This window comes from Lampetra planeri, chromosome 51 (genome assembly GCF_965212315.1).
Source record: "Lampetra planeri chromosome 51, kcLamPlan1.2.h2, whole genome shotgun sequence".
Classification (NCBI taxonomy): Eukaryota; Metazoa; Chordata; class Hyperoartia; order Petromyzontiformes; family Petromyzontidae; genus Lampetra; species Lampetra planeri.
Window position 1 is genome coordinate 3,194,577 of NC_136157.1, and position 27,308 is coordinate 3,221,884.

Consider the following 27,308-nt stretch of genomic DNA (forward strand, 5'->3'; position numbering starts at 1 on the left):
CAAGCGCTGTTAGCGAGCACCTATGAAGGCCAGCACGGGACACGAGGGGGTGGGTGGCCAGCACCACACACCGCACCAGATACAGCACCATGTACCAACACGACGCCCGGCCGCCTTTGTCTCCCCGGTGGCGATGTTTACACACTGCACCAGGTGTTCATTTGAGGCTGAGTCGACCTAGGGGGAGGCCCCAGGACCGGTTCAGATAATCATCACTGGGTGTTGGCCGTGAGCGGGGATCGAACCCGGGTCGCCGGGTTCATAGCGCAGCGCGCTACAGCTCCCCAGACACACACAGACACACACACGCACGCATCTGGTGCGATCGAGCGAGCGGTGTGAAGATCCAGAGAGAGCTCCCTCGCTTAAAGCCTCGACTCCTCAATGGACCGAATCAGATTGCTCCTCAAAGGGAGCGTGGAGAGAGGTTTGACGCAGACCCATCCGAGCCACCTCATTTAACGCTCTGCCACGACACGGATATGTCATTGCATTTAACGCGTATGTAGCGACCAATATTACCACTCCCAATGGATGTGTGGGTCGGATCGCCGCGTGGGTGACATCACCGCCCGTGGGTGTCTGTCGAACGCATCCCACCAACTCAATTGAAGGCTCGAGGAGATTCGCAGAGTTCTGGCAACTCTGCCTGATGATCAGAGTCAGTTTATACTGGTAGGAACCTCCTGGTTACACCAGCCGACAGGGGATTATTGTGTCCGTCCGTCCGTCGTGAATCCAACAATGGGAGGGGTGGGGCTGGGTGGAGAGGGGAGGGTGGGGAGGGGCTGGGTGGGGAGGGGCTGGGTGGGGAGGGTGGGGCTGGGTGGGGGGTGGGAGGGGTGGGGCTGGGTGGGGAGGGGCTGGTCACCCCGTGGTGCCCTTATAAAACTCAACGTTTAACCTACTCACGCCGGCTTGTGCCCGCCCTCACAGTCCGCAATATTTGCGGAATACACCACGCCGCCGTTGACCCTGGCCATTGACCGAGCAACCCAACGTTCCTACCAGCTCCCTCCGCAGGAATGTGTTTTATTGACACTGAAGCAATCCGACGAACGACGAAGCTCCTTTTGTCGCAGATGTCGAGTAGGGGCGCGACAGAAATTCACAACAACAAACACAACAACACGCGGTAGGAGTGCAAAGTGTCGGCAAGGTGATACAACCATGTGTTGGATGTCACTCGTGTCGGTACGAGTTAAACGGCGTGACCATCACGCACCTTCGACGAGCACGTTCGGCCGCGTACGGCGCGAAAGAAGTTCAACACACATACATAGTGCGCAATTGAAACGAGCGACTTCAAATCGTAATTGAAGTTGGCATTTCGCGAGTGAGATAACGCGGTGTTCTAAAGTTCAATAAACAAATGAAACGATGTTATTGCTTCACGTCTCCCGTCTTCTGCTGCCTCTGCTACGCTCGCGTGGGGCGGGGGGGGGTCACTCGAAAGAAGCGTTATCGTTTAAATTGGGGAAAGCTATCCTTACTTTTTGTACATTTTTTGTTATTGAATCTAACTCCCCAACGCGTGAATAATTTTACGAGGATAACATCTCGCCTTGGGCTCAACGGTGGTAGGATTATATTTTTTCTCGTCACCTTTTTTTTGTTTCTTTAAAGATAAATATCCTGACCCCGGCCCCTTGAATCGAAAAACCCCACGGGACGACGAACTTCTATTTGGGAGAAATGATCGACAATGCAATCTTGATTTGAAGCTTTCGTGACTGCAGGACTCCATACTCCCTGGCTCTTTCGGTAAAGTCAATAATAATAAAAGAACACGACGTTTCGGTCGCTACACAAGCGACATCACCTGATGACGGACGCTTGCGTTGCGACCGAAAAGTCGTCTTTTCTTTAAATTATTTTTTTCTACCTACGTGACTTTACCGAAAGAAGCAGCGAGTATGGATTCCCGCAGCCACGAAAGCTTCAAATCAAGACTACAAATCCCCACCGCACACACTCGGTCCGCTGCTTTTTCAAACGCCAGAAAGAATCGGGCGCGGTTTGGCTGCGTACGGTGCGAAAGAAGCTCAACGGTGCACCCGGAAGGATGCGAATGGCTCCCGCGTTCAGCCGTCGTCAATCTGCCCGCACACACCGACGCCCCCGCATCTTGCGGGTTCTTGATCTCGGCCTCCGTCTCCCCCTGCGAGGCAGTGGCTCTGGATAGAAGGCGCGTCCTCATTAGGGAGCCGCTGGAGACGCGCGCCTTTAAATCATCCCGATTGTAAACTCATCGTCCATCGTGGGGCCAACCCTCGGATCGAGGATGTCTATAGACGAGACAATACAGCATGACTCAACAATTTTTTTTATTTAACCAGCTAAGGCCCACTGAGCTACGTAGCTGTTTTTTTTTCAGAAGCGACCTGGCCACGAACGATAGCCCAACGAAGCGGCGTATCACGTGGAAATTCAAAGCGGCCAAATTCTCTGAACGTGTTCTGTTGATTATAATTGTGGAGGGGAGTCACTGCGTGGTAGTGACTCTGGCTAGAAGGCGCGGCCTCACTCGGAAGCCACTGGAGATGCGCACCTTTAAATCATCCCGATTGAAAAACGCATTCCTTCAGAACTGCTTTCTGTGCTTAGCGGTGTTCTGCTTCCCAGCCGCACCTCCAGTTAGCACGGGTGGGCAAGTACGGTGCGAAAGAAGTCCAACGTACTGTAGTACGTGGCCTGCGCGTAATCGCGGGTCGAACAACGCTCAACACGTGCGGCGATTTCCTTCACAAATGGGAAGTTAATGACGAGTCGCCCTACAATGCAATCTGTTCGTTCGCGTAAACCGAGCGCTGCGTCCCTTGCACCGCTTACGCGCTGAGCAAATCCGAATGCCATCGAATGAATTCACCCGACTATGGACCAAAGAGCAACCCAGGGTCGTCTGCGCGCCTTCAGCCGAGCAGGAGCGAGAGCAAAACCACACACACACATGATCTCTGTCTCTCACGAAGCCCTCTCGTCGCGGCGAGCGGGCCTCGACATTGGCATTTAGCTCCTGAACCACACCGCTGCTGCTGCCGTCATGCGCGAAAAATAGCAGCAGACTCCACGTAATCCAGTTTGAATGTGTTATTTTCTGCCCCCCCCCACCGTCTCTGTTGTTCACATTCCACAATAAGGAGAGTGGCTTTGGTTCGGCTCAAGAGGCAGCGTGGCGCCACCTGGAGGCCTTTTATGAAAACTATATTAATCAAAAAATGAAATTAATATTATTAATTTTAATTTCATTTTTTACCTACGTGACTTTACCGAAAGAACTAAGAAAGCTTCAAATCTAGAATTATATTAATCAATCAATCAATATCGGGCCCGCTTTTCCGAACTGAATCAGGACCATCCACCCTGCCCTGTCCTGCGCCATCGGCATCAGCTGTGGCCTCCCGGATCGCCGCTATCTCCTCGGCAAGGCGCCCCCCACCGCGGCCTGTCCGGCGCGGTCACGGGCGGCCTCTGGGTCTTTAGCCCTGGGGAACTTCCTTCGAATGTCTCCCGGGGGTGAGTCTTTCGCCATCCGGAGCAGATGACCCATCCACCGTAGCTGCCTGAAAACTAGAATGTTTTATTTTATTTTACCAGGCAAGGCCCACTGAGCTGTATCGCTTTTATTTTATATATAAGCGACCTGGCCACAAATGATAGGCCGTGTGGCTTATCAAGTGGTAATGAATTGCAGCCAAATACTCTAAACGCGTGATGTTGATTCTCAATGCAGAGGGAAGAACCATGAGGACCCGGAGAAAAAATCCTCACGACCACAGGGAGAGAGACATCGCAAACTCCAAATATACAGCAGCAGGCGTCAGGGTCGGGATCGAACCCACGACCTCCTGTACAGGAGGCGAGGTAGTTAACATCTCGCCACCGTGAACATCGGTCTTCCTCCCAGCATAGCCTGCAAATAGAACGTCTCGCCAGTGGCAGAGACAGAGCACGTGGACTGGAAGTGGAGGCGAGGACGCTGAAAGTGGTGGCTGTCAGAAAACAATTGGTGGGCCCTGGGTTGCACATAATTCTGGGGGGTGGAGGGGGGGCTCTGTTGCAAGATATTTATTTGCCCCCCCCCCCCCCAAAAACTGTCCAACGTTGACCTCGTGAAGGAGTTTCAAACTTCGATTTAAAGCTTTCGTGACTGCAGGGATTCATCTTATTGGTTCTTTCGGTAAAGTCACGTAGAAGGGAAGTAATAAAATAATAAAAATAAAACATAATAAAATAATTCTCACGACGTTTCGGCCACAACGCAAGCAGCCGTCTTCTTCACCTGAGGACGGCTGCTTGCGTTGTGGCCGAAACGTCGTGAGAATTATTTTATTATGTTTTATTTTTATTATTTTATTACTTCCCTTCTACGTGACTTTACCGAAAGAACCAAGAAGAGTTTCAAACTATCACGCGAACTTCGGTCATCCAGCGGGCAGCGGCTTATGGCTAACCATCGGACAAAGACGAACGTGGAGGTGGCCCGTCACTCGTCACGTGTCATAGGCACGAGGTATACTGGGCGTGGTGTGCCGAGTGCCATCAAGATGCGTCGGGTCCCCCTCGATGCGTGTATGCACGCGAGTGAAGGAATGAATGTTGTAAATATTAATCGATGGATCGTCACTCCGCCAGGGCCTTAACTGCCATCTTCCCAGCACGCCCTGACGTTATCCGGCACGGTGGCGAGATGTTGACTACCTCGCCTGGTATGCAGGAGGTCGTGGGTTCGATCCCGACCCTGACGCCTGCTGTGTATTTGGAGTCTGCATGTTTATCTCCCCGTGGTCGCGTGGATTTTTCTCCAGGTCCTCGGATTTTCTCCCTCCACATTTGGAATCAACAGAACACGTTCAGAGTATTTGGCTGCTATGCATTTCCACGTGGTAAGCCGCTTAGTTGGGCTATCGTTTGTGGCCAGGTCGCTTCTGAAAAACAGCTACACAGCTCAGTGGGCCTTAGCTGGTTAAATAAAAAAAATAGTTTAGTTATACTCTTATTTTTTTCGGTAAAGTCACGTAAGTAAAAAAATGAAATTAAAATTAATAAAATAATAAAAATCACGACGTTTCGGAGGCAACACAAGTCTCCGTTATCAGGTGGGACCGTCACAGCCAGATCCCACCTGATGACGGAGACTTGTGTTGCCTCCGAAACGTCGTGATTTTTATAATTTCATTTTTATTAATTTTTATTAAAACATTTTACCTACGTGACTTTACCGAAAAAACTAAGAGTATGAATCCTTGCAGTAACGAACGCTTCAAATCTAGAAATAGTTTAGTTATACTGTATTGTTTTGTCTTCAGCCATCCGCGATCCGAGGGTTGGCCCCACCATAGACAACATTTCGCCACTGACTTCTGTGTTCTGCTATCCTCATTATCTGTTCGAGCGTGAGCCCCGTCCATGCTTTGATGCTATTCATCCGTGTCATCCTTGCTCTTCCTCGGGCACGTGAACCGGGTATTGTGCCCTGCATAACACTGGTCAACACACTTTTTCTGGCATAAGGTATTCCAACGGGTTTAAGGTAATTTTGGGGTGCTGATACCAAATCTGGCATCAGTTTTTGTCTATCACATCAGGTTTTTGAGATATGAAATATTGCATTTTTAATAAAAACTGCAGAAAAAAATATTAAATAAATGTGGATATCTACATAAAATGATATTATAAACACACTATCTTAAAAATACAACACCATATTTTAACACTAAAGCAGTCACTGACTCGAAACAACTTGCAATCATAAGTGACAGAGTTAATTTCGGGTAAAATCAATGAAAATGGAGTATGCCGATAGCATAAAAATGAGATGTGATAGAGCAAATCTGAGATGAGATTTGGAATCAGCACCCTGAAATTAGTCTAAAACAGCTGCAAAAGTCCAGGCCAGAAAAAAAAGTGTTTTGTTTTGTTGACCAGTGTAATCTGCTTTTCCAAACAAGTTTCATGTTTTCATCATGGCACGACCACAGGAGGCGAAGCTGTCTTAATGTTATCACCTCTGAACAGTTATCTTTCAACGCCAGCTTTCTCCAGAGCCCATTCATTCGTAGCAATATCCGTCCGAGTCATTTCATTTCAAAGGCGTTCATCCGTGTCCCTTCGTTCTTCACGATTGTCCAACTTTCACAAACCACACGGTTGCCACGGGCCGCACAAGTAGAGCATTCGCGCATTGCATCACGGGGCCCGCAAGCTACTTGCAGTAACGCGTGACGGCCGCCATGGGGCGCAGCGAGACCACGCTGAGCAGCAAAGTATTGATTTTGCAAACGACATTAGATTATCTTCTTGGTTCTTTCGGTAAAGTCAGCGTCTGACGCTGTCTCCCCGACAGACCTGTTCTCCACCTGAGGACGGCTGCTTGCGTTGTGGCCGAAACGTCGTGAGAATTATTTTATTATGTTTTATTTTTATTATTTTATTATTTCCCTTCTACGTGACTTTACCGAAAGAACCAAGAAGATGAATCCCTGCAGTCACGAAAGCTTTAAATCGAGACATTAGATTAACAAATATTTGTAAATAAAGTGGGGTTTTTAATTTGTATTTTTTTTATTTTAGGTAACCATTAGGCTACGAGTGGACGAAAATCATCATCCGTCACGGTGGCGAGATGTGAACTACCTGTGAATTAGCGAGGTGAGTGACACGCACGGAGTGACACGGCCCCGGCCGCCGCCGCTCACCCAAAAGAGACCGACGGCGGTGTGACCACGACGAGGTGAAATTAACGAGGTGAAATTAACGAAGTGGAATTAACGAGTCTGAATTAACGAGGTGGAATTAACGAGTCTGAATCAACGAGGTGAAATTAACGAGGTAAAATTAACGAGTCTGAATCAACGAGGTGAAATTAACGAGGTGAAATTAACGAGTCTGAATCAACGAGGCGAAATTAACGAGGTTAAATTAACGAGGCGAAATTAACGAGCCTGAATTAACCAGGTGAAATTAACGATGCGAAATCAACGAGGTGAAATTAACGAGTCTGAATTAACGAGGCGAAATTAATGAGTCTGAATTAACGAGGTAAAATTAACGAGTCTGAATTAACGAGGCGAAATTAACGAGGCGAAATAAACGAGGTGAAATTAACGAATCTGGATTAACGAGGTGAAATTAACGAGGTGAAATTAACGAGTCTGAATCGTCGAGGTGAAATTAACGAGGTGAAATTAACGAGGTGAAATTAATGAGTCTAAATTAACGAGGTGAAATTAACGAATCTGAATTAACGAGGTAAAATTAACGAGGTGAAATTAACGAATCTGAATCAACGAGGTGAAATTAACGAGGTGAAATTAACGAGGTGAAATTAATGAGGTGAAATTAACGAGGTGAAATTAACGAGGTGAAATTAACGAGTCTGAATTAACGAGGTGAAATTCACGAGGTGAAATTAACGAGTCTGAATTAACGAGGTGAAATTAACAAGGTGAAATCAACGAATCTGAATCAACGAGGTGAAATTAACGAGGTGAAATTAACGAGGTGAAATTAACGAGTCTGAATTAACGAGGTGAAATTAACGAGGTGAAATTAACGAGGTGAAATTAACGAGTCTGAATTAACGAGGTGAAATTAACGAGGTGAAATTAACGAATCTGAATTAACGAGGTGAAATTAACAAGGTGAAATCAACGAGGTGAAATTAACGAGGTGAAATTAACGAGTCTGAATTAACGAGGTGACATTAACGAGTCTGAATTAACGAGGTGAAATTAACGAGGTGAAATTAACGATGTGAAATTTACGAGTCTGAATTAACGAGGTGAAATTAACGAGTCTGAATTAACGAGGTGAAATTAACGAAGTGAAATTAACGAGGTGAAATTTACGAGTCTGAATTAACGAGGTGAAATTTACGAGTCTGAATTAACGAGGTGAAATTAACGAAGCGAAATGAACGAGTCTGAATGAAGACGCAGACTCGTATAACCATGCGCAGTCGCCTCCCCTGCGCAGGTAAATACGCGCAGACTCGGTGAGTGCGACTGATTGGGTGCACCCGCAGGGTGGGTGGAGGGGGCGGGATTTCGACGAGACCCGGACCCTGTGTGTGTAGTGTGTGTGTGTGGTGTGTGTGTGTGGTGTGTGTGGTGTGTGTGTGTGGTGTGTGTGGTGTGTGTTTAGTGTGTGTGGTGTGTATGGTGTGTGTGTGTGGTATGTGTGTGTGGTGTGTGTGTGTGGTATGTGTGTGTGGTGTGTGTGTAGTGTGTGTATGGTGTGTGTATGGTGTGTGTGTGGTGTGTGTGTGGTGTGTGTGGAATTTGTGTGGTGTGGTGTGTGTGTGGTGTGTGTGCGGTGTGTGTGTGGTGTGTATGGTGTGTTTGTGTGGTGTGTATGGTGTGTGTGGTGTGTGTAGTGTGTGTATGGTGTGTGTGTGGTGTGCGTGGTGTGTGTGTAGTGTGTGTGTGGTGTGTGTGGTATTTGTGTGGTGTGGTGTGTGTGTGGTGTGTGTGCGGTGTGTGTGGTGTGTATGGTGTGTTTGTGTGGTGTGTGGTGTGTGTGTGTGGTGTGTGTGGTGTGTGGTGTGTGTGGTGTGTGTGTGGTGTGTCTGTGTGGTGTGTGGGGTGTGTATGTGGTGTGTGTGTGGTGTGTGTGTGTGTGGTGTGTGTGTGTGTGTGGTGTGTGTGGTATTTGTGTGGTGTGGTGTGTGTGTGGTGTGTGTGTGGTGTGTGTGCGGTGTGTGTGGTGTGTATGGTGTGTTTGTGTGGTGTGTGGTGTGTGTGTGTGGTGTGTGTGGTGTGTGGTGTGTGTGGTGTGTGTATGTGGTGTGTGTGTGGTGTGTGTGTGTGGTGTGTGTATGTGGTGTGTGTGTGTGGTGTGTGTGTGGTGTGTGTGTGTGGTGTGTGTGTATGTGGTGTGTGTGTGTGGTGTGTGTGGTGTGTGTGGTGTGTGGGGTGTGTATGTGGTGTGTGTGTGGTGTGTGTGTGTGGTGTGGGGTGTGTATGTGGTGTGTGTGGTGTGTGTATGTGTGTTGTGTGTGTGTGTGTGTGGTGTGTGTATGGTGTGTGTGTGGTGTGTGTGTGGTGTGTGTGTGGTGTGTATGGTGTGTGTATGGTGTGTATATGGCGTTTGTGTGGTTTGTGTGTGTATGGTGTGTGTGTGGCGTGTGTGGGGTGTATGGTGTGTGTGTGGTGTGTATGGTGTGTGTATGTGGTGTGTGTGTGTGTGGTGTGTGTGTGTGGTGTGTGTGTTTGTGGTGTGTGTGGTGTGTGGTGTGTGGGGTGTGTATGTGGTGTGTGTGTGTGTGTGGGGTGTGTATGTGGTGTGTGTGTGGTGTGTGTGTGTGTGGTGTGTGTGTGTGGCGTGTGTGTGGTTTGTGTGTGGTGTGTGTGTATGGTGTGTGTGGCATGTGTATGGTGTGTGTGGTGTGTGTGTGGGGTGTATGGTGTATGTGTGGTGTGTATGGTGTGTGTGTGGTGTGTATGATGTGTGTGTGTTGTGTGTGTAGTGTGTAGTGTGTGTGGTGTGTGTGTAGTGTGTGTGGTGTGTATGGTGTGTGTGTGGTGTGTATGGTGTGTGTGTTGTGTGTGTAGTGTGTGTGGTGTGTGTGTAGTATGTGTGGTATGTATGGTGTGTGTGTGGTGTGTATGGTGTGTGTGTGGTGTGTGTGGTGTGTGTGTGTGGCATGTGTGTGTGGTGTGTATGGTGTGTGTGTGGTGTGTGTGGTGTGTGTGTGTGGCATGTGTGTGTGGTGTGTGTGTATGGTGTGTGTATGGTGTGTGTGTGGTGTGTGTGGTGTGTGTGTGTGGTGTGTGTGGTGTGTGTGGTGTGTGTGTGTGTGTGGTGTGTGTGGTGTGTGTGTGGTGTGTGTGTGGTGTGTATGGTGTGTGTGTGTGTGGTGTGTGGTGTGTGGGGTGTGTGGTGTGTGTATGTGGTGTGTGGTGTGTGTGGTGTGTGTGTGTGTGGTGTGTGTGTGTGTGGTGTGTGTGGTGTGTGTGTATGTGGTGTGTGGTGTGTGTGGTGTGTGTGGTGTGTGTGGTGTGGTTTGTGTGTGGTGTGTGTATGGTGTGTGTGTGGTGTGTGTGTGGTGTGTATGGTGTGTATGGTGTGTGTGTGGTGTGTGCGTGTGGTGTGTGTGTGTATGGTGTGTGTGGTGTGTATGGTGTGTATGGCGCGTGTGTGTGGTGTGTGTGTGGTGTGTATGGTGTGTGTATGGTGTGTGTGTGGTGTGTGTGGTGTGTGTGTGTATGGGGTGTGTGTGGTGTGGTGTGTGTATGGTGTGTGTGGTGTGTGTGTGGGGTGTATGGTGTGTGTGGTGTGTGTGTGGTGTGTGTGTGTGGTGTGTATAGTGTGTGTGGTGTGTATGGTGTGTGTGGTGTGTATGGTGTGTGTGTGTAGTGTGTGGTGTATGGTGTGTGTGTGGTGTGTGTGTGTGGAGTATGTGGTGTGTATGGTGTGTGTGTGTGTTGTGTATGTGGTGTGGTGTGTGTATGGTGTGTGTGCTGTGTGGTGTGTGTGTGGTGTAGTGTGTGTGGTGTGCGTGTGGTGTGTGTGGTGTGTGTGTGTGGGGTGTATGGTGTGTGTGTGGGGTGTATGGCGTGTGTGTGGTGTGTATGGTGTGTGTGATGTGTATGGTGTGTGTGTGGGGTGTATGGTGTGTGTGTGGTGTGTGTGCTGTGTGTGCTGTGTGGTGTGTGTGTGCCGGCTTGAATAAGTACATCGACAATGGCAGCACCCGCCTGCCAAGCTCTCAGCGCCACCCCGTGGAGGTTCAAATCAAATGACGGCAGCAGAGACCTCGGGGTTGGGGAGGGGCCTTCACTTATTTCGTGTCGAGCACTCAACAGACAAGGCCCCTCTCATCTCCTGTGGTTTACCAGCACCACAGTCGCAGGTCCACGTGGAACTTCAGCAACAACAACAATGCACCCCGATAGCAAGTGACCTCGAGCCCAGAAAACTCACCTGCTCAGTGAGTTTGATTACGGGGCAACGAGTGCTGGAGTCAAACTAAGAGAGGCGTTCGCTGATTTTGAGGGCGTGTGTGGATTCAGCAACAGCCCCAGCAGCAGCAGCTTCGGAGATGCCACCGACACCAAACTCGCTCGCCATCGGTGCGGTCACGGGCACGATGCGTTCCAGAATCGGCCACAAGGCAAAATTCGGGTAACGGTGGAGATTTTAAGTTGTTTATGTTCTGGTACCAGAACAAGCAGGGTTTCACGAAGCCTGGCAGAGTGCAAATTCTCAACTGTTTAAATTCTAAACTTTAATTTTTTTACCAGGAAAGGCCCACTGAGCTATACATCGTTTAAATTCTATTTTTTTTCCCAGTGTGGAGGAGTAAAATGGGGACGTGACGTCCGGTGTGCCGTTCAGTGCGATGACGTCACGTCTCCTAGGGTACTTAAGGGAGACCCCGTGACGAGAGCGGGGTCACTGTGGGAACGGGTAGAGTAAGAAGGGTGAAGAGGGAACCAGTGGGTAGAGACGGATCGAGTGGTGAGTCTGGGGAGAAGCCGGTGGTAGCCGTAGAGGTGCTTCTCTCTCCGCTCGGTGGAGTCGGCAGAGTCCACGATCCGACACGAGAGAGAGAGACCGGAGCCAGCCGGGCAGGGACCAGGACTCAGTGTAGGACCGCTAGCCCCTGGGAGTTGTGTACCCTTGTGTGTTATTGTTAACCTTTAATAAACCCTTGGCGAAAGCCCATAACATACCTCCGTCTCCGAGTGCGTCCGTGGGAGCTTCTCTGCACCAGGAAAGGCCCACTGAGCTATACATCGTTCTCTTTGTTTAAGAAGCGACCTGGCCACAAATGACAGCCCCACGAAGTGGCTGATCATCACGTGGAAACGTAATGCAGCCAAATATTCTAAACGTGCGATGTTGATTCTAAATGTGGAGGGTAAAACCGGAGGACTCGGAGAGTAGTTCACGCGACCACGGGGAGAGAGAGAGACGCAAACCCCCAAATATACAGCAGGCGTCGGGGTCGGGATTGAATCTACGACCTCCTGCGTACCAGGCGAGGAGTTAGCATCTCGTCACCGTGGCGCACAAATGGACTCCCAGTTGTGTCCTGAAGTCGCGCGCGTAGACGAGAGGAGCCGCGCGTACGGGCGCCGTGCCATCGCGGCCTGACACGGCTCGGACTCGTCAGTGGAAAAAATATAATGATGAAAATAGTGTCCACTTGTAACGCACCGTAGCATCGGAGTGTTCGCTCGCTCTCGGAGAGAGAGAGGACGACTCAGAGAGAGAGGACGACTCAGAGAGAGAGGACGACTCAGAGAGAGAGAGGACGACTCAGAGAAAGAGAGAGGATGACGCAGAGAGAGCGACTCGGAGAGAGAGAAAGAGAGGGCAACTCAGGGAGAGAGGACGACTCAGAGAGAGAGGACGACTCAGAGAAAGAGAGGACGACTCAGAGAGAGAAAGAGGACGACTCAGAGAGAGGACGACTCAGAGAGAGCGACTCGGAGAGAGAGAAAGAGAGGACGACTCAGAGAGAGAGGACAACTCAGAGGCACCAGGAGGAGGAACCACAGACGAGCTGGAAAGCAGCAGTAGCAGCAGCAGCGGTATCAGCCACGCGGCGTGGCGCCGTCGCTCCGAACAATTGCTGCCTGCACCGAACGAGACATTGAGAGAGAGAGCAGGTGGGGGGGGGGGGGACTCACGGGGGTGGTGCCGCCCGACACGGTGCTCATGCTGATGGAGGAGCTGAGCAGCAGCAGCTTGTGCGAGGAGGACGAGGAGGAGGAGCAGGGCGAGGGAGAGTCCAGCGCCGCGTCGCGCCGGCTGACGAGGGCGCGCCACGCACGCTGGATCCTGCCGCGCAGCAGACGACACAGGGAGCGACTCGCATCGTCACCATCGTCACAATCGTCGTTATGATGATCGCCATCATCACCGTCATCGTCACCATCATCACCGTCATGGTCACCATCATCACCATCGTCGTTATCATGATCGCCATCATCACCGTCATCGTCACCATCATCACCGTCATGGTCACCATCATCACCATCGTCGTTATCATGATCGCCATCATCACCATCATCATCAACATTTTCGTCATCATGATCATCATCACCGTCATCGTCACCATCATCACCATCGTCGTTATCATGATCGCCATCATCACCATCATCATCAACATTTTCGTCATCATGATCATCATCACCGTCATAGTCACCATCATCACCATCGTCGTTATTATGATTACCATAGTCACCTTCATCACGATCATCATCATTGTCGTCACCATCATCACCATCATCATTATCTTTCGATTTAAAGCTTTCGTGACTGCAGGGATTCATCTTCTTGGTTCTTTCGGTAAAGTCACGTAGAATGGAAATAATAAAGTAATAAAAATAATGCATAATAAAATAACGTCGTGAGAATAATTGTATTATGTTTTATTATTATTATTTTATTATTTCCATTCTTCGTTACTTTACCGAAAGAACCAAGAAGATGATCATTATCATCACCGTCGTCACCATCATGATCACCATCGTCACCATCGTCACCATCATCACCATCGTCACAATCGTCGGCATCGCTTAATAATCCCACGGCGGCTCCTGAACAACTTACCGCTATTTTATTTTGTTGCGCATGGTGACAGCAGGAGCAGAGCAATGCTATCATCATCATCATTATTAAATTTTGATTTAAAGCTTTCGTGACTGCAGGGATTCATATTCTTGGTTCTTTCGGTAAAGTCACGTAGAAGGGAAATAATAAAATAATAGAAATAATAAACAATAAAAAATTCTCACGACGTTTCGACTGCAACACAAGCAATCATCATGTGTGAAATCCACAGCAAGAATTTTTTACATTTTTTTTTACATTTTTCTTGCTGTAGATTTCACACCTGATGATGATTGCTTGTGTTGCAGTCGAAACGTCGTGAGAATTGTTATTGTTTTATAGTTTTATTATTTTATTATTTCCCTTCTGCGTGACTTTACCGAAAGAACCAACAATATCATCATCATTATAATTATTCACGAGTTCGATGCCAATGTTCAGGTCGGCTGCTGCTACTGTTCGCTGGCCACGACGGAGAGGGCTTCTGGGCTACTGCAGCCATCGCTGTTATTGGACACCCCGAGAACACGCGCACACTCGCACGCGCTCTCTTACTTACATCGCCCACCTCGCGTCTCATTGTAAAGTGCTGATTTGCACTCGAATTTGAGAAATGCACGTCAAGAAACAAACAACGACACGCCACACAAATCAACGCATGCTCGCGTCAATTAGCACGATGTAACGCAATTTTTGTTCCTGGGTAGTAAGTGTTATTTCGTAATTGCTTATACTTAAAAAGTATAGAAAATGGCTATTATTCCCCGAAAACTTTGCTTTTGTGACCAGGACAGTGATATTTTGAAATGTACCTATTTTCAATGAGAAAACGGGCGAATTTGTGTATTTTTTGTTCACGAAAAAAACAAAATAGGAATCAAAATTAAGATGCATTTATACTAACAAAAATGACTACCAGTGACAGACAGAGCTGGCCAGCGCCTAGTTTCTGCCGGGTCTGGGTGGGCGACCCGGAAAGTATTTCCACAAGCGGCTCACCACATCCAGTATACATTTCACCTACGGCTGTCGGTGCCAGTGGCGTGCATACTCCGCTAACGACTCAACTAAATATTCAATCAGTTTCAAACACAATGCAAAACACAATACCACCTTCTCCAACCATTATATAAACGCAGTGGTAACTCCTGCAATCTCTCATTTACTTGATACAGCTGTCGTGGCTGTGACGTTACCACCTGAAGACGGAGGCTTGTGTTGCCTCCGAAACGTCGTGATTTTTATTTTTATTTTATTTTACTTTTTATGTTTTTACCTACATGACTTTACCGAAAAAACCTAAGAATAACAACACCGACACTTATTTAAAACGCGGTTTAAATAAAATGTTTTTTCTTATTAAATTGCTTTCATTTAGGTTGCACTTTTCATTTTATTGAATTATAGCAGTAATGTTACTTTGCAAAGAGGTACTACTACTACTACGGAGCTGTGGTGGCTGCATTTTGCGAAAACGGAGCGCCCCTCTACAGCGTTAAATGTTCGAGACCGTGGGCGTAACGACGATACGATTGGGCAAGAGAGATGTTTATATATAATAGCGTCGAGGTGCGACCGTGCAAAGAGACAAATAAAATATGTGGGGCCCCACCTGACCAATTGCCGCACCACCTGAGCTGATCAAGTGGTCACGGCTCCCCCCGAGTGAGATTAGTAAGCCCTGGCACTGATGGTAGTGGAGCAAATATGAAGGAAGGTGCTTCATCAAATTGGGTGCGGTTAAATGAACGAGAGAAAATGAGATTATGGGATGGGATTAGACGTGTGGAGGGGCGGCGGGGGGGGAAATCCTAAACAGTTTAAAACTAGTAGTAGTAATAGGTTTTTACCCTTTCAAATGGTACAAAAACTGACACCTTTATACAAGGGATCATGTTTGCAATAACTACAACACAAGCAGTCAAAATGCAAACAAAAAGAAACAACTCTGATAATGATAATGTGTGCACTGTCTTTGAAGTTGATTGGTCCACGCCCGAGACAGCTTTTCTTAGAGCCTAGTCTCCATTGATGTTGGACCAGATGACGCCAAAAGGCGTACAACTCAAAGACAGCGCACTATCAGAGTATTGAGAGCTCGGGGTAAGCATTTACACTATGAGACCTCCTTTACCAGTAGCAAAATATAGTAATAGGTTTTTACCCTTTTATCTGGTACAAAAACTGACACCTTTATACAAGGGATCATGTTTGAAACTAAACTATTTTTCATTTTACCAGGTAAGGCGAACTGAGCTACATAACTTTTTGTCAGAAGCGACCTGGCGATCACAAATGATAGCCCTACGAAGTGGCTTATCACGTGGAAGGGTGTAGTCGCAGCCGAATACTCTAAACGCGTGTTTCTAACTGTGGAGGAGAAAACCCGGAGGTCCCGGAAGAAAGAGACATTCAAACTCCAAATATACAGCAGGCGCCAGGGTCGTGATCGAACCCACCAACCTCCTGTATACCAGGCGAGGTAGTTAACATCTCCTAGAAACCGTGATGATGAGAGAGACACGCAAACCGAAATATACAGTAGCAGGCGCCAGGATCGGGATCGAACCCACGACCTCCTGTATACCAGGCGACGTAGTTAACATCTCGTAACCATTATCGAGCTATCCAAATCGAGGGACACGTGCTGCGGCAGGCATAGACGCAGGAAGAAGGAAAGATCGCAGCGAGTTTGGTAGAATGAGCTCATTGACAACGCCGGAGACATCAGGGTGTTGACGTGAAAGGGCACGGCGGCTGCGGTAGTAGCAATACAAGAGTGACTAGGGGTGACTGAACGATGGCGCGACACAGTGCCGAATTATTCTCGTAGCAAAAGTAACTACATATGTAGTAGCTACTGCATAAAAGTAGCTGCATATGTAGTAGCTACTGCATGTGTAGTAGCTACTGCATGTGTAGTAGCTACTGCATGTGTAGTAGCTACTGCATGTGTAGTAGCTACTGCATGTGTAGTAGCTACTGCATGTGTAGTAGCTCCTGCATGTGTAGTAGCTACTGCATGTGTAGTAGCTACTACATATGTAGTAGTTACGGGCCCCGCACTTTCAAGGCCCCCGCGCTAAATACTTTCAAGCTATCAATTCCGGTTCACTGATTCTGCACTTGCTCTATTACTATAGTACTATACCGCCTTCGACTTTTATGAACGACTTGGTGTTTAAGGCTAGCGATTTGTCGTATTATCTGGCTGTATAGCAAATGAAAAGATACAATGACTTTATATTTCGATTTAAAGCTTTCGTGACTGCAGGGATTCATCTTCTTGGTTCTTTCGGTAAAGTCACGTAGAAGGGAAATAATGAAATAATTAAAATAAAACAATAAAATACAATTCTCACGACGTTTCGGCCACAACGCAAGCAGCCGTCCTCAGGTGAAGAACAGGTCTGTCGGAAAGACGGCGTCTGAATGAACATCACCAAGCTTGGCAGCGTATATTTAAGCTGGGTTAGAGGAGGAAGGGCGCCTTGACAAAGAAATTTGCATATCAACATACGTCTTTAGCATATTTATGGAAAATGCAGATATGGGATTAGTCACTACTTGTGGAATGCGTAGGAGGTGGGGGGGGGGTCTCAAAGTCATATTATGCCCGTGCATTATGTAGGATTAGCAGCAACAAAGGGAGGAAGTAGGGTTAGCATTAATAAATGGAAGGAATTTTAATAGTAAGGAGCTGCAGCAGCCAAACCACCACGTAAAAAACTCAAATATAAACTACATCAATATAATCAATATACTAAATATACTCTCCAATAAGCTGAGCTACTAACAGTAAGTCATACATTACAATTCTATGTCGCAAAAAATATAATATACCTCCAGCTAAACTTTTTCTTACATCACACGGATCTACCCCGTACTATATACTGCCATAGACAAACCCAACATAAAATTATATACTTTAGTATACAAGTAAAAAAAAATGTGTTTTAATATTTCCGTGTTTATTTATTTATTTAGGGGCCGTCTATAACATGATGCTACAGGCCCCGCGCTCGCTTCATCCGGCATTGGCGCGACAGGGACCGTGATTAATCGGTGAGCACAGAAAGCAGCGATCGACACAGCTGCTCTATCGGGCAGAGCCGGATAAGAAAAATAACTAAACAGGAGCGAGACTTGTCAGATTTGACATTCGCTCGGGGTTGTGTTTGTACTGCTAAGCAAAAAATCCGAGTTACGCTCGATTAATAGATACGTCAACAAATGAAGATTGGCTGCTTGGCTTTACGGTTCACTGGGAGAGAAAAAAAAAGGAATGACCCCTTCCATGCATTTGTTTGACAAACGTATTTCGAAAGAGGTTCTTGTCATATCAAACGAGGTTCATCTGCGGGGAATACAGAGACGTGCAATGGGTCTATAGCCCGCGGGATAGAGAGAGAGAGAGAGCTCGCACGGGACAATCTTATCAATGTCTGTTTATAGAGAATTAACAATTGAGAATAGGCGCCGTCAAGACGTGTGGCATTTTGCACAAAAGCGGAGAGAAATTATAGAGATGCGATCGCTTTCATGACGACGACACGCGCAACAAGAAGAGGGGGGTGGTGGTGGAGGGTTCACGGTGGTGGAAATGAAAGAGACGTCGTTCGAATTTCGTTGTTTCGCCTCCTCGTATTTTGCCAAAATGTATTCCGAGCTGAGATTAAAGAGTCAGCGAGGAGGAATCCGCGTCGATCAGCGCAGCCTCCGAGCCAAGGGAAAGCGGCTACGCAGAAGCGGACTTGACAATAAACACAACTCCTTATCTCACCTTCAAGGAATTTACGGAGCGTCTTGACCAAGGAGCTTTACGCAGATCGAACGAAGGCACAACAACGCGGGCGGACATGTGATCGACGGCGATGATGTGAATGGAATGGGGGGGGGGGGGTGGAACATCTGTGACGATGCGTGAATTTGGCGAAAGCGACATTGATGACGGTGAACGATGAGGGAGGAGGATTTCGCTGTGTAACAAAAAACAAATATGAGAATAGGTTGTTCCACTTTTACCTGGCAACAAAACAGCTGTGTTAAGTTGCTGAAACACCAAACTGAAACCTTTTACAAGGAATCATGTCTGCATTGACCACAATGCTTGTGGTCAGAATGCAAACAAAAAGCATACTTTGATAGTGTATGCATTGTCTTTTGGCGTCCTCTGGTCTAACACCGTTTGAGACGAGGCTCAAAAGAAAGCTGTCTCTGGTGTGGACCAATCAATTTCAAAGACAATGCATATATTATCAGAGTGTGTTTTTTGTTTGCATTCTGATCACAAGTATTGTGGTTAATGCAGACGTGATTCTTTGTAAAAAGGTTTTATTCTGGTGTTTTAACATCTTAACACCTCTTTTGTTGCCAGAAAAAAGGGGAAAAACCTATTCTCATATTTTGGTACTGGCAAAGAAGGTCCCATGATGTAAAATATTGTATTTGGTTCCTCGGTAGTAAGTGTTATTTCCTAATTTCTCATGCCTAAAAAGTACAGAAAATGGCTATTATTCCCCACATATTTTGCTTTTATGACCAGGGCAGTGATATTTAGAAATTTACCTATTTTCAATGAGAAAACGTGTGCATTTGTGTCATTCCTTCACATAAAGTCCTGGTCACAAAAGCAAAGTTTGTGGCATAAGCAATTAAAAAATAACACTTCCTACCAGGGACGTAAAATCGTGTTACTTCGTGTTATTGGCGTAATTGTCTGCCCTGGGTAGAGAAAGGTGGCCTGCCAGTTGTGGCATCACTTGAAGGGATGTTCCAGTCACCTCCTACCCACGCTGGAGGGAGTCGCGCAAAAAAACCCATTCCGATCTGCTACGTAGAAATATCCATTGCACGGCAGTCGGTCCAACGATTTTTAAAAAAAAATATATATATATAATCCTTAGAGCTGGAATGTAACAAATTTAAGCAGAACAAAAACTATTAATGATACGATGCTGACCAGGCTGAGACAACCAACTCACCACACTGGGTAAGCCAGGGAACTCTCCTGAAAAGGACACGCTCCACTGCCATATCTTGAATTCACACTCGGTTAAACAAAATACACTTGAAACCTCAACCCGATTTAAGTGGCTAAACCCAAGATTGAAACCCAATATCCCAGTGATTGCTGGTTTAGCCACGTGGTTCCCCCACATCCTCAAAGTGAACTTACATCTATGAAACAATGATGATGATGGTTATAGTGATGATGATAAGCACTAAATTGTTACCTTGGTGTCGTTATAATGACAAGCCCTTGTGTCGGCTCATGGCCCATCGCATTCAAACACTTAAATGGCAATTGCATAAATATCAGTCAGGGCTGCTTGAGGATTCCACCCTCACACACACACATACACACACATACACACGTACACATACACACGCACACACACGCACACGTACACACGCACACATACACACGCACACACGCACACATACACACGCACACACGCACACGTACACACGCACACATACACACACGCACACGTACACACGCACATATACACACGCACACACGCACACATGCACACACGCACACATGCACACATACACACATACACACATACACGCGCACACACGCACACAAACATTGTGTTCAAATGAGTTTGTGCACCGATGCCTGGCGGTGGTAGGGGGAGAGAAAGTCAACAATAAATAATCATGCCGCTGTATTTATTCAAAGGCCACTCTGTTAATTTGATTTGCGGCGGAAAGCGAACAATTTAACCTTCTTTTAATTAACAGTTTTCCGATAGATTTCCCTCCCGTGGCTCTGAGGCAATTAACAGAATTTTTTTTTGTGTGTGTGTGTGTCGCGAACGTCATCGATTGTTCATTTCACGGTGGCCGCACGCGCGCGCTCACAAAGACAAAGGACGCCCGGACAGCGCCCCGTGCTGATTGTTCGGGGCAAGTGAGAGCCGGCAGGCCGCCTTTGTCTCCCCCGGGGCGGATTATGATGATTATTGTTGTTATTATGCCCAATAAATCATCGAAGGCTGAGTCGACCCAGGCACTGGTTGAGATATTCGCCGGCTGCTGAATTGGTGTTGGCCCCTGAGATGGGATCAAACTCGGGACGCCGGGTTCGTAGCGCAGCGCGCTCACCGCTACACCACCGCTCACTCCACACACACACACACGTACATACACACACACGTGTACATACATACACGTACACACACACACACGTGTACACACACGTACACACAAATGCACACACACATGCATGCACACACACGTACACACACACGTGCACACACACACGTGTACACACACGTACACACACGTGAACACACACACACACGTACACACGTACATATAAATGTACACACATGCATGTACACACACACACGTGCACACACACACGTACACACACACACGTACACACATACACGTACACACACACGTACACGCACGCAGCACACCACAGCCACGCGTACACACACACACGTGCACACACGTACACACACACACACACGTACACACACACACACGTACTCACACGTACACAAACACACGTGTACACACACACACGTACACACGCACGCAGCACACCACAGCCCCGCGTGAGCTCACACACACACGTACACACACACGTACACACACGTACACACACACACACACGTACACACACACACACGTACACACACACACACTCGTACACACACGTACACACACACGTACACACACGTACGCAGCACGCCACAGCCACGCGTACACACACACACACGTACACACACACACACGTACACACTCGTACACAAACACACGTGTACACACACACACACGTACACACGCACGCAGCACGCCACAGCCCCGCGTGAGCTCACACACGTGCACACACACACACGAACACACACACACACACACACTCGTACACACACACGTACACACACGTACACACACACACGTACACACACACACACACACGTACACACACACACACTCGTACACACACACGTACACACACGTACACACGCACACGCAGCACGCCCCGCGTGAGCTCACACACACACGTACACACACACGTACACACACGTACACACACACGTACACACACACGTACACACACGCAGCACGCCCCGCGTGAGCTCACACGAGGGCGCTGACGGAGTACGGCTCCTGCTTGTCGTGCAGGAAGGGGCGGTTGTCCTCGAAGCCTCCGAACGACCTCTGCTGGCTGCAGACGACAAAAACATCCCCAGCACGGCCTTCGTCAGACATCATCATCACCATCACGGCCTTCGTCAGTTAACATCATCATCAGCATCTACACCAGGGCCTTCATCAGTCAACATCATCACCATCACCACCACGGCCTTCGTCAGTTAACATCATCATCAGCATCTACACCAGGGCCTTCATCAGTCAACATCAACATCCTCTTCCACACCACGGCCTTCGTCAGTTAACAACATCATCATCATCTACACTAGGGACTTCGTCAGACAGCATCATCACCATCTCCAGCACGGCCTTCATCAGACAAAATCATCATCACCACCATCCCCATCACGGCCTTCATTTGTCAACATCATCATCATCACCACCACGGCCTTAATCAGACAACATCATCATCTCCACCACGGCCTTCATCATCATCACCACCACCATCCCCACCACGGCCTTCGTCTGTAAACATCATCATCATCATCATCATCCACACCACGGCCTTAATCTGGCATATATCATCATCACCATCACCATTACGGCCTTCGTCATTCAACATCATCATCATCATCCCCATCACGGCCTTCGTTAGACAACATCATCACCACCATCTACACCAGGGACTTCACCTGTTAACAACATCATCACCCTCCATACCACGGCCTTCGTCAACGTTACCATCATCACCATCCCCACCACGGCCGTCGTCAGACAACAACACCATCACCATCCCCATCACGGCCTTCATCATCATCATCACCATCCACACCACGGCCTTCATCATCATCATCACCATCCACATCACGGCCTTCATCATCATCATCACCATCCCCATCACGGCCTTCATCATCATCATCACCATCCACACCACGGCCTTCATCATCATCATCATCCACATCACGGCCTTCGTCAGTCATCATCATCATCCACACCAAAGTCACCACCATTATTACCATCGACATCACAGCCTTCACACATTGCGACTTCATCGTAGTTCCACCCCCCCCCCCACCCAGTTGTAACCGCGCGTGTGCACGACGCGATGGAAACACAAAAAGATGCATCATCCCCATGAGTACAGAACCCACTGCTGGATGACGATCCTCTCCCCAAAGCCGTCGCCACCATCTCTCACGATCCTGCCATGTCTCAGCAATCCGCCTGGCCATGCGCACGCCAGCGGATTCCGACGCTCCATCTCTCTTCCCGCTGTGCATTGCTCACTCTGCGACGCGTCCCCTGACTTTGATGTACGCGTCGAAGATCCCATCACGATACGGTGGAGGAGATTCTTCATGACAAGATCCGTAATGGATTTGGTCGGTGTAGCCACGAACCCCGCCGAGCCGAGTTCGATTCCCGCTCACAGCCAACGTCAGCGACGATTGTCTGAGCCGGTCATGGGGCCTCTCCCCCCCTAGGTCGACTCAGACTCAAATGAGTACCTGGCGCGGCGTGTAAACATCGCCGCCTCGTCGTGTTGGCCACCCTCCCCATCGTGTGCCGTGCCGGCCTTCGGAGGTGCTCCTCGCTAACAGAACTTGCCCCAACAGTCTGTGCAGTCTATACGGGGGATCTTTGTATATTTTTGTTAATTAATTCCATTGCTGCGGTGCATGGGTCATTCTGACATCGCTGGTGTAACCCCCTCACCCAACACCAACACCACCAACACCAACACCACCAATACCACCACCAACATCACCACCAACACCACTACCACCAACACCACCACCACCAACACCACCACTACCACCACCACCATCACTACCAACACCACTACCACCAAGACCACAACCACCACCACCAACACCACCACCCCCACCAACACCACCACCACCAACACCACCACCACCAACACCACCACCACCAACACCACCGCCACCAACACCACCACCACCACCACCAACACCACCAACATCACCACGACCCCCACCAACACCACCACCACCAACACCACCACCAACACCAACACCACCACCAACATCACCACCAACACCAACACCACTACTACCAACACCACCACCAACACCACTACCACCAACACCACCACAACCACCACCAACACCAACATCACCACCAACACCACCACCAACACCACCACCAACACCAACACCACCACCAACATCACCACCAACACCACCACCACCAACACCAACATCACCACCACCCCCACCAACACCACCACCCCCACCAACACCACCACCATCAACACCAACACCACCACCACCACCAACACCACCACCAACACCACCATCAACACCACCACCACCACATTTGCCCTAAAACAGCCGTTTCGGCAACAGCCAGATCTGAGGTCGTCGCTATTGACGGCGACGCTGACGAATCATCTCCACCACGCCACCACGACCGGCGGCGTGACCACTCACACGGTCGGTCGATTGGGCATTGGGGCCGTCCATAAATGACGTCACACGATTCTGAACGATTTTTGACCCCCTTCCCCTCGTCACACGGCGTCACAAAAAGTCAGACCCCCCCCCCCTCAAATATGACGTTACAAAGCTCTGCCCCCCCACCCCCAAAACCATATTTCCATTTTAAAAATAAAACATGTTTCCAATCGCTTTAAACTATTGTCATTGTAGTGCGTATTTAATGTGGCGCTGCACTCTGATGTAGTAGGAGTGTTGTTATAACAATTAGTGTTGTTATAACAATTATATATTTATTTAAAGTTGCGCATTTTGATGTGAAATCACATTTCTCAACCCCCACCCCCCTCGTCACACATCGTCATAAATGTCTGACCCCCCCCCCCCCCAGGTGCGTGACGTCATTTATGGACGGCCCCATAACCACCCGGCTATCGGTTGTTGTTCTTTTCCTCGCAACTTTCTGTTTGTAGGCGGCGTTGTCTCGCCACTTTGGGAGGGTTTATCCAGAGATCAATCGATTTTAAAATTTTTGGTCCGCGTTTTGGGCAACTGAGAAAACGGGAGACGTCTTTCTGGCTTCGCTTGCCACCAAGGGCAGCAGCGGTTTGGGTCGATTCGATTTCGGTATTCGGCGAACACGGAGCAGCGACCTGAAAGGAGTTGAGCCACTTCTGTGCGAGTTGCCCGGGTCAGGGATTTTTCGTCGTCCGCTTTGGGTGTTGGCCAACCCCCAGCACGACATTGGGCTATCGGTTCGGAGCCACGAACGCATCTCGCGCGAACCCCATCCAGGTCGTCATCCTCGCAGCAGCAGCAGCAGTAGCAGCAGCAGCGGCAGCCGCTGCAGAAGCAGCAGCGGCGGCAGCAGGAGTAGCAGCGGCTGCAGGAGCAGCAGCAGCGGCGGCTGCAGCAGCAGCGGCAGCAGCAGCGGCTGCAGGAGCAGCAGCAGCGGCAGCGGCAGCAGCGGCGGCTGCAGCAGCAGCGGCAGCAGCGGCGGCTGCAGCAGCAGCGGCAGCAGCAGCAGCGGCTGCAGCAGCGGCAGCAGCAGCAGCGGAGGAGGCTTCTGGCTGTTGGGCCATCGAACAAAGTCGGCGGTCACCGCAATCACGCGGCGCTGTCGGATGCGCTGCTTCTGCTGCCCGTCTGGAACGCTCTTCCCTTCCGATGCTGGGAAGCCACGGGGTAGCTGTGCACTTTCAAATAATCCAGATTTGGAAACTCGTTTCTTCAGAGCTGCGTTTTGTGTTTAGTTTGTTGGTGCTGCTGTTCTTCTTCCCCCGCACCTCCGAGTAGCGCGGTTGGCTACGCACGGTGCGAAAGAAGTTTCAACATACGCGCGTACCTACATACTCGTACGTACATACAAATGCTGCACGGTCACCTTTGCCGAGAGTGTAGTTCCGTGCCATTGTCAGCAGAGGGCAGCGATGTACGCGCTGCCATCTCCCGTCCAGGCACGGACCACTTGAAGACGATTCCTCGTGTTGCGAAAGAAACGTCGTGATGTTATTATTTCGATAATTTTTTTCCTATCTATGTGGCTTTAACCGAAAGAGCCAACGAACCAGGGTTAGGAGATGAAAGGAAATTTGGCGAATCCCGGGTGATTGGGTCAAGGGACATCTGGGAAGGTGAGGCGCAACAAATAACGGGGGGGGGGGGGGTGTGGGGGCTGGGTAGAGCTCAAAGTTCAGAGCAGAGGTCGCAACCGGGTACCCGATACCCGTACCCTACCCGATACCCGGCCGGGTACGGGTACCCGTTTGCGACCCTGGTGCGGCCGGGTACGGGTACGGGTAAGGAATCAAAACCCGTTTGCGACCTCTGGTTCAGAGGTCAGAGGGATGCGCTGGTAATTGAGTCGACGGTCTCAGCCCTGGTCACTTTTGAATATAGAAGAAATGAAGAGATCACCACCAAAGTTGGTTCCACAATTCCGTTGGTCAAATCGCATCTCTGAGAATAAATAAAAAATAGTTTTGCCTCTCATGTGGCGGCAGTGCAGGTGGGGAAGTGCTGCAGTTCAGAGGTCATCTAAAACGGATCGCATGGGAATTTCCACAAATGTCACAAACGTCTAAACTAAAACAAATTTTGATTTTATTTTACCACGTAAGGCCCACTGCGCTATACAGCTCTTTTTAAGAAGCGACCTGGCCACAAACGATAGTTCAACGAAGTGGCTTATCACGTGGAAATTTAGAGCAGTCAAATACTGCACGTTCATATCTTAACGTGGAGGGATAAACTGGAGGACTCGGAGAAAAATCCACGCGACCACGGGGAGAGAGAGAGACACGCAAATTACAAATATACAACAGGCGTCAGGGTCAGAATCGGGGTCAGGATCGAACCCACGACCGCCTGTATACCAGGCGAGGTAGTTAACATCTCGCCACCATGGCGCCCTTTCTGAGTGCCACGAGCAGCAGAAAAAACATTCATCTGTCATCATGGCCAGCTGGGAAGGGCTGCCCCCTACCGTGCAGGTCAGAGGTCACTTGAAGGCGAACGTTAGTATGTATGTTGAACTTCTTTCGCACCGTACGTAGCCAACCGTGCTAATCGGAGGTTTCCCTGTGACCTTCGCTGACGAGGGTCGCCGTCCACCATGGCCGACTGCCCTTCTCTGCGGTGGATCCCGGTTGGCGGTGGCGGCGACTTCTTCTTGTTCTCACGACGCGTGACACAACGATAGCACCATTGAGATTAAAAACACCGAAGAGCCGACAGAAAACCTTGAACACGAGTAGCAAGGACGCCGCATCGGGTTTTTTTGGGGGATTCGCACGATGAGTCGGGGCGCCGTGGTGGCTAGGAGATGTTAACTACCTCACCTGGTATGCAGGAGGTCGTGCGTTCGATATCCCTACCCTGACGCCTGCTCTATATTTGGAGTTTGCGTGTCTCTCTCTCTCTCTCTCTCCCCGTGGTCGTGTGGATTTTTCTCCGGGTCCTCCGGTTTTTCCCCTCCACATTTAGGAACATGAGTTTGGAGGGTGAGGCTGCTGTTAATTTCCACGTGATGATAAGCCACTTCGTTGCGCTATCATTTGTGATAGCCAGGTCGCTCCTGAAAAAGAGCTAGATAGGCCAGTGAGCCTTACCTGGTAAAAAAAATAGTTTAGTAAAAAAAACAAGGGTTAGGTCCCTAATCGGGTT

General features: G+C 48.9%; 1 protein-coding gene across 1 annotated transcript in view; it reads right to left on the bottom strand.

Moving 5' to 3' along the window:
• Positions 1 to 2,084: 2,084 nt before the first annotated feature.
• The window catches only part of LOC144734556 (uncharacterized), a 132,950-nt gene continuing 107,726 nt past the window's right edge, over positions 2,085 to 27,308 (bottom strand). The window contains exons 3-5 of the mRNA XM_078616803.1: positions 21,674 to 21,757; positions 12,642 to 12,792; positions 2,085 to 2,099 (exon numbers count right to left, since the gene is read on the bottom strand). Coding sequence (XP_078472929.1) covers positions 2,085 to 2,099; positions 12,642 to 12,792; positions 21,674 to 21,757 — 250 coding nt within the window. The remainder of the gene's footprint in view (positions 2,100 to 12,641; positions 12,793 to 21,673; positions 21,758 to 27,308) is intronic.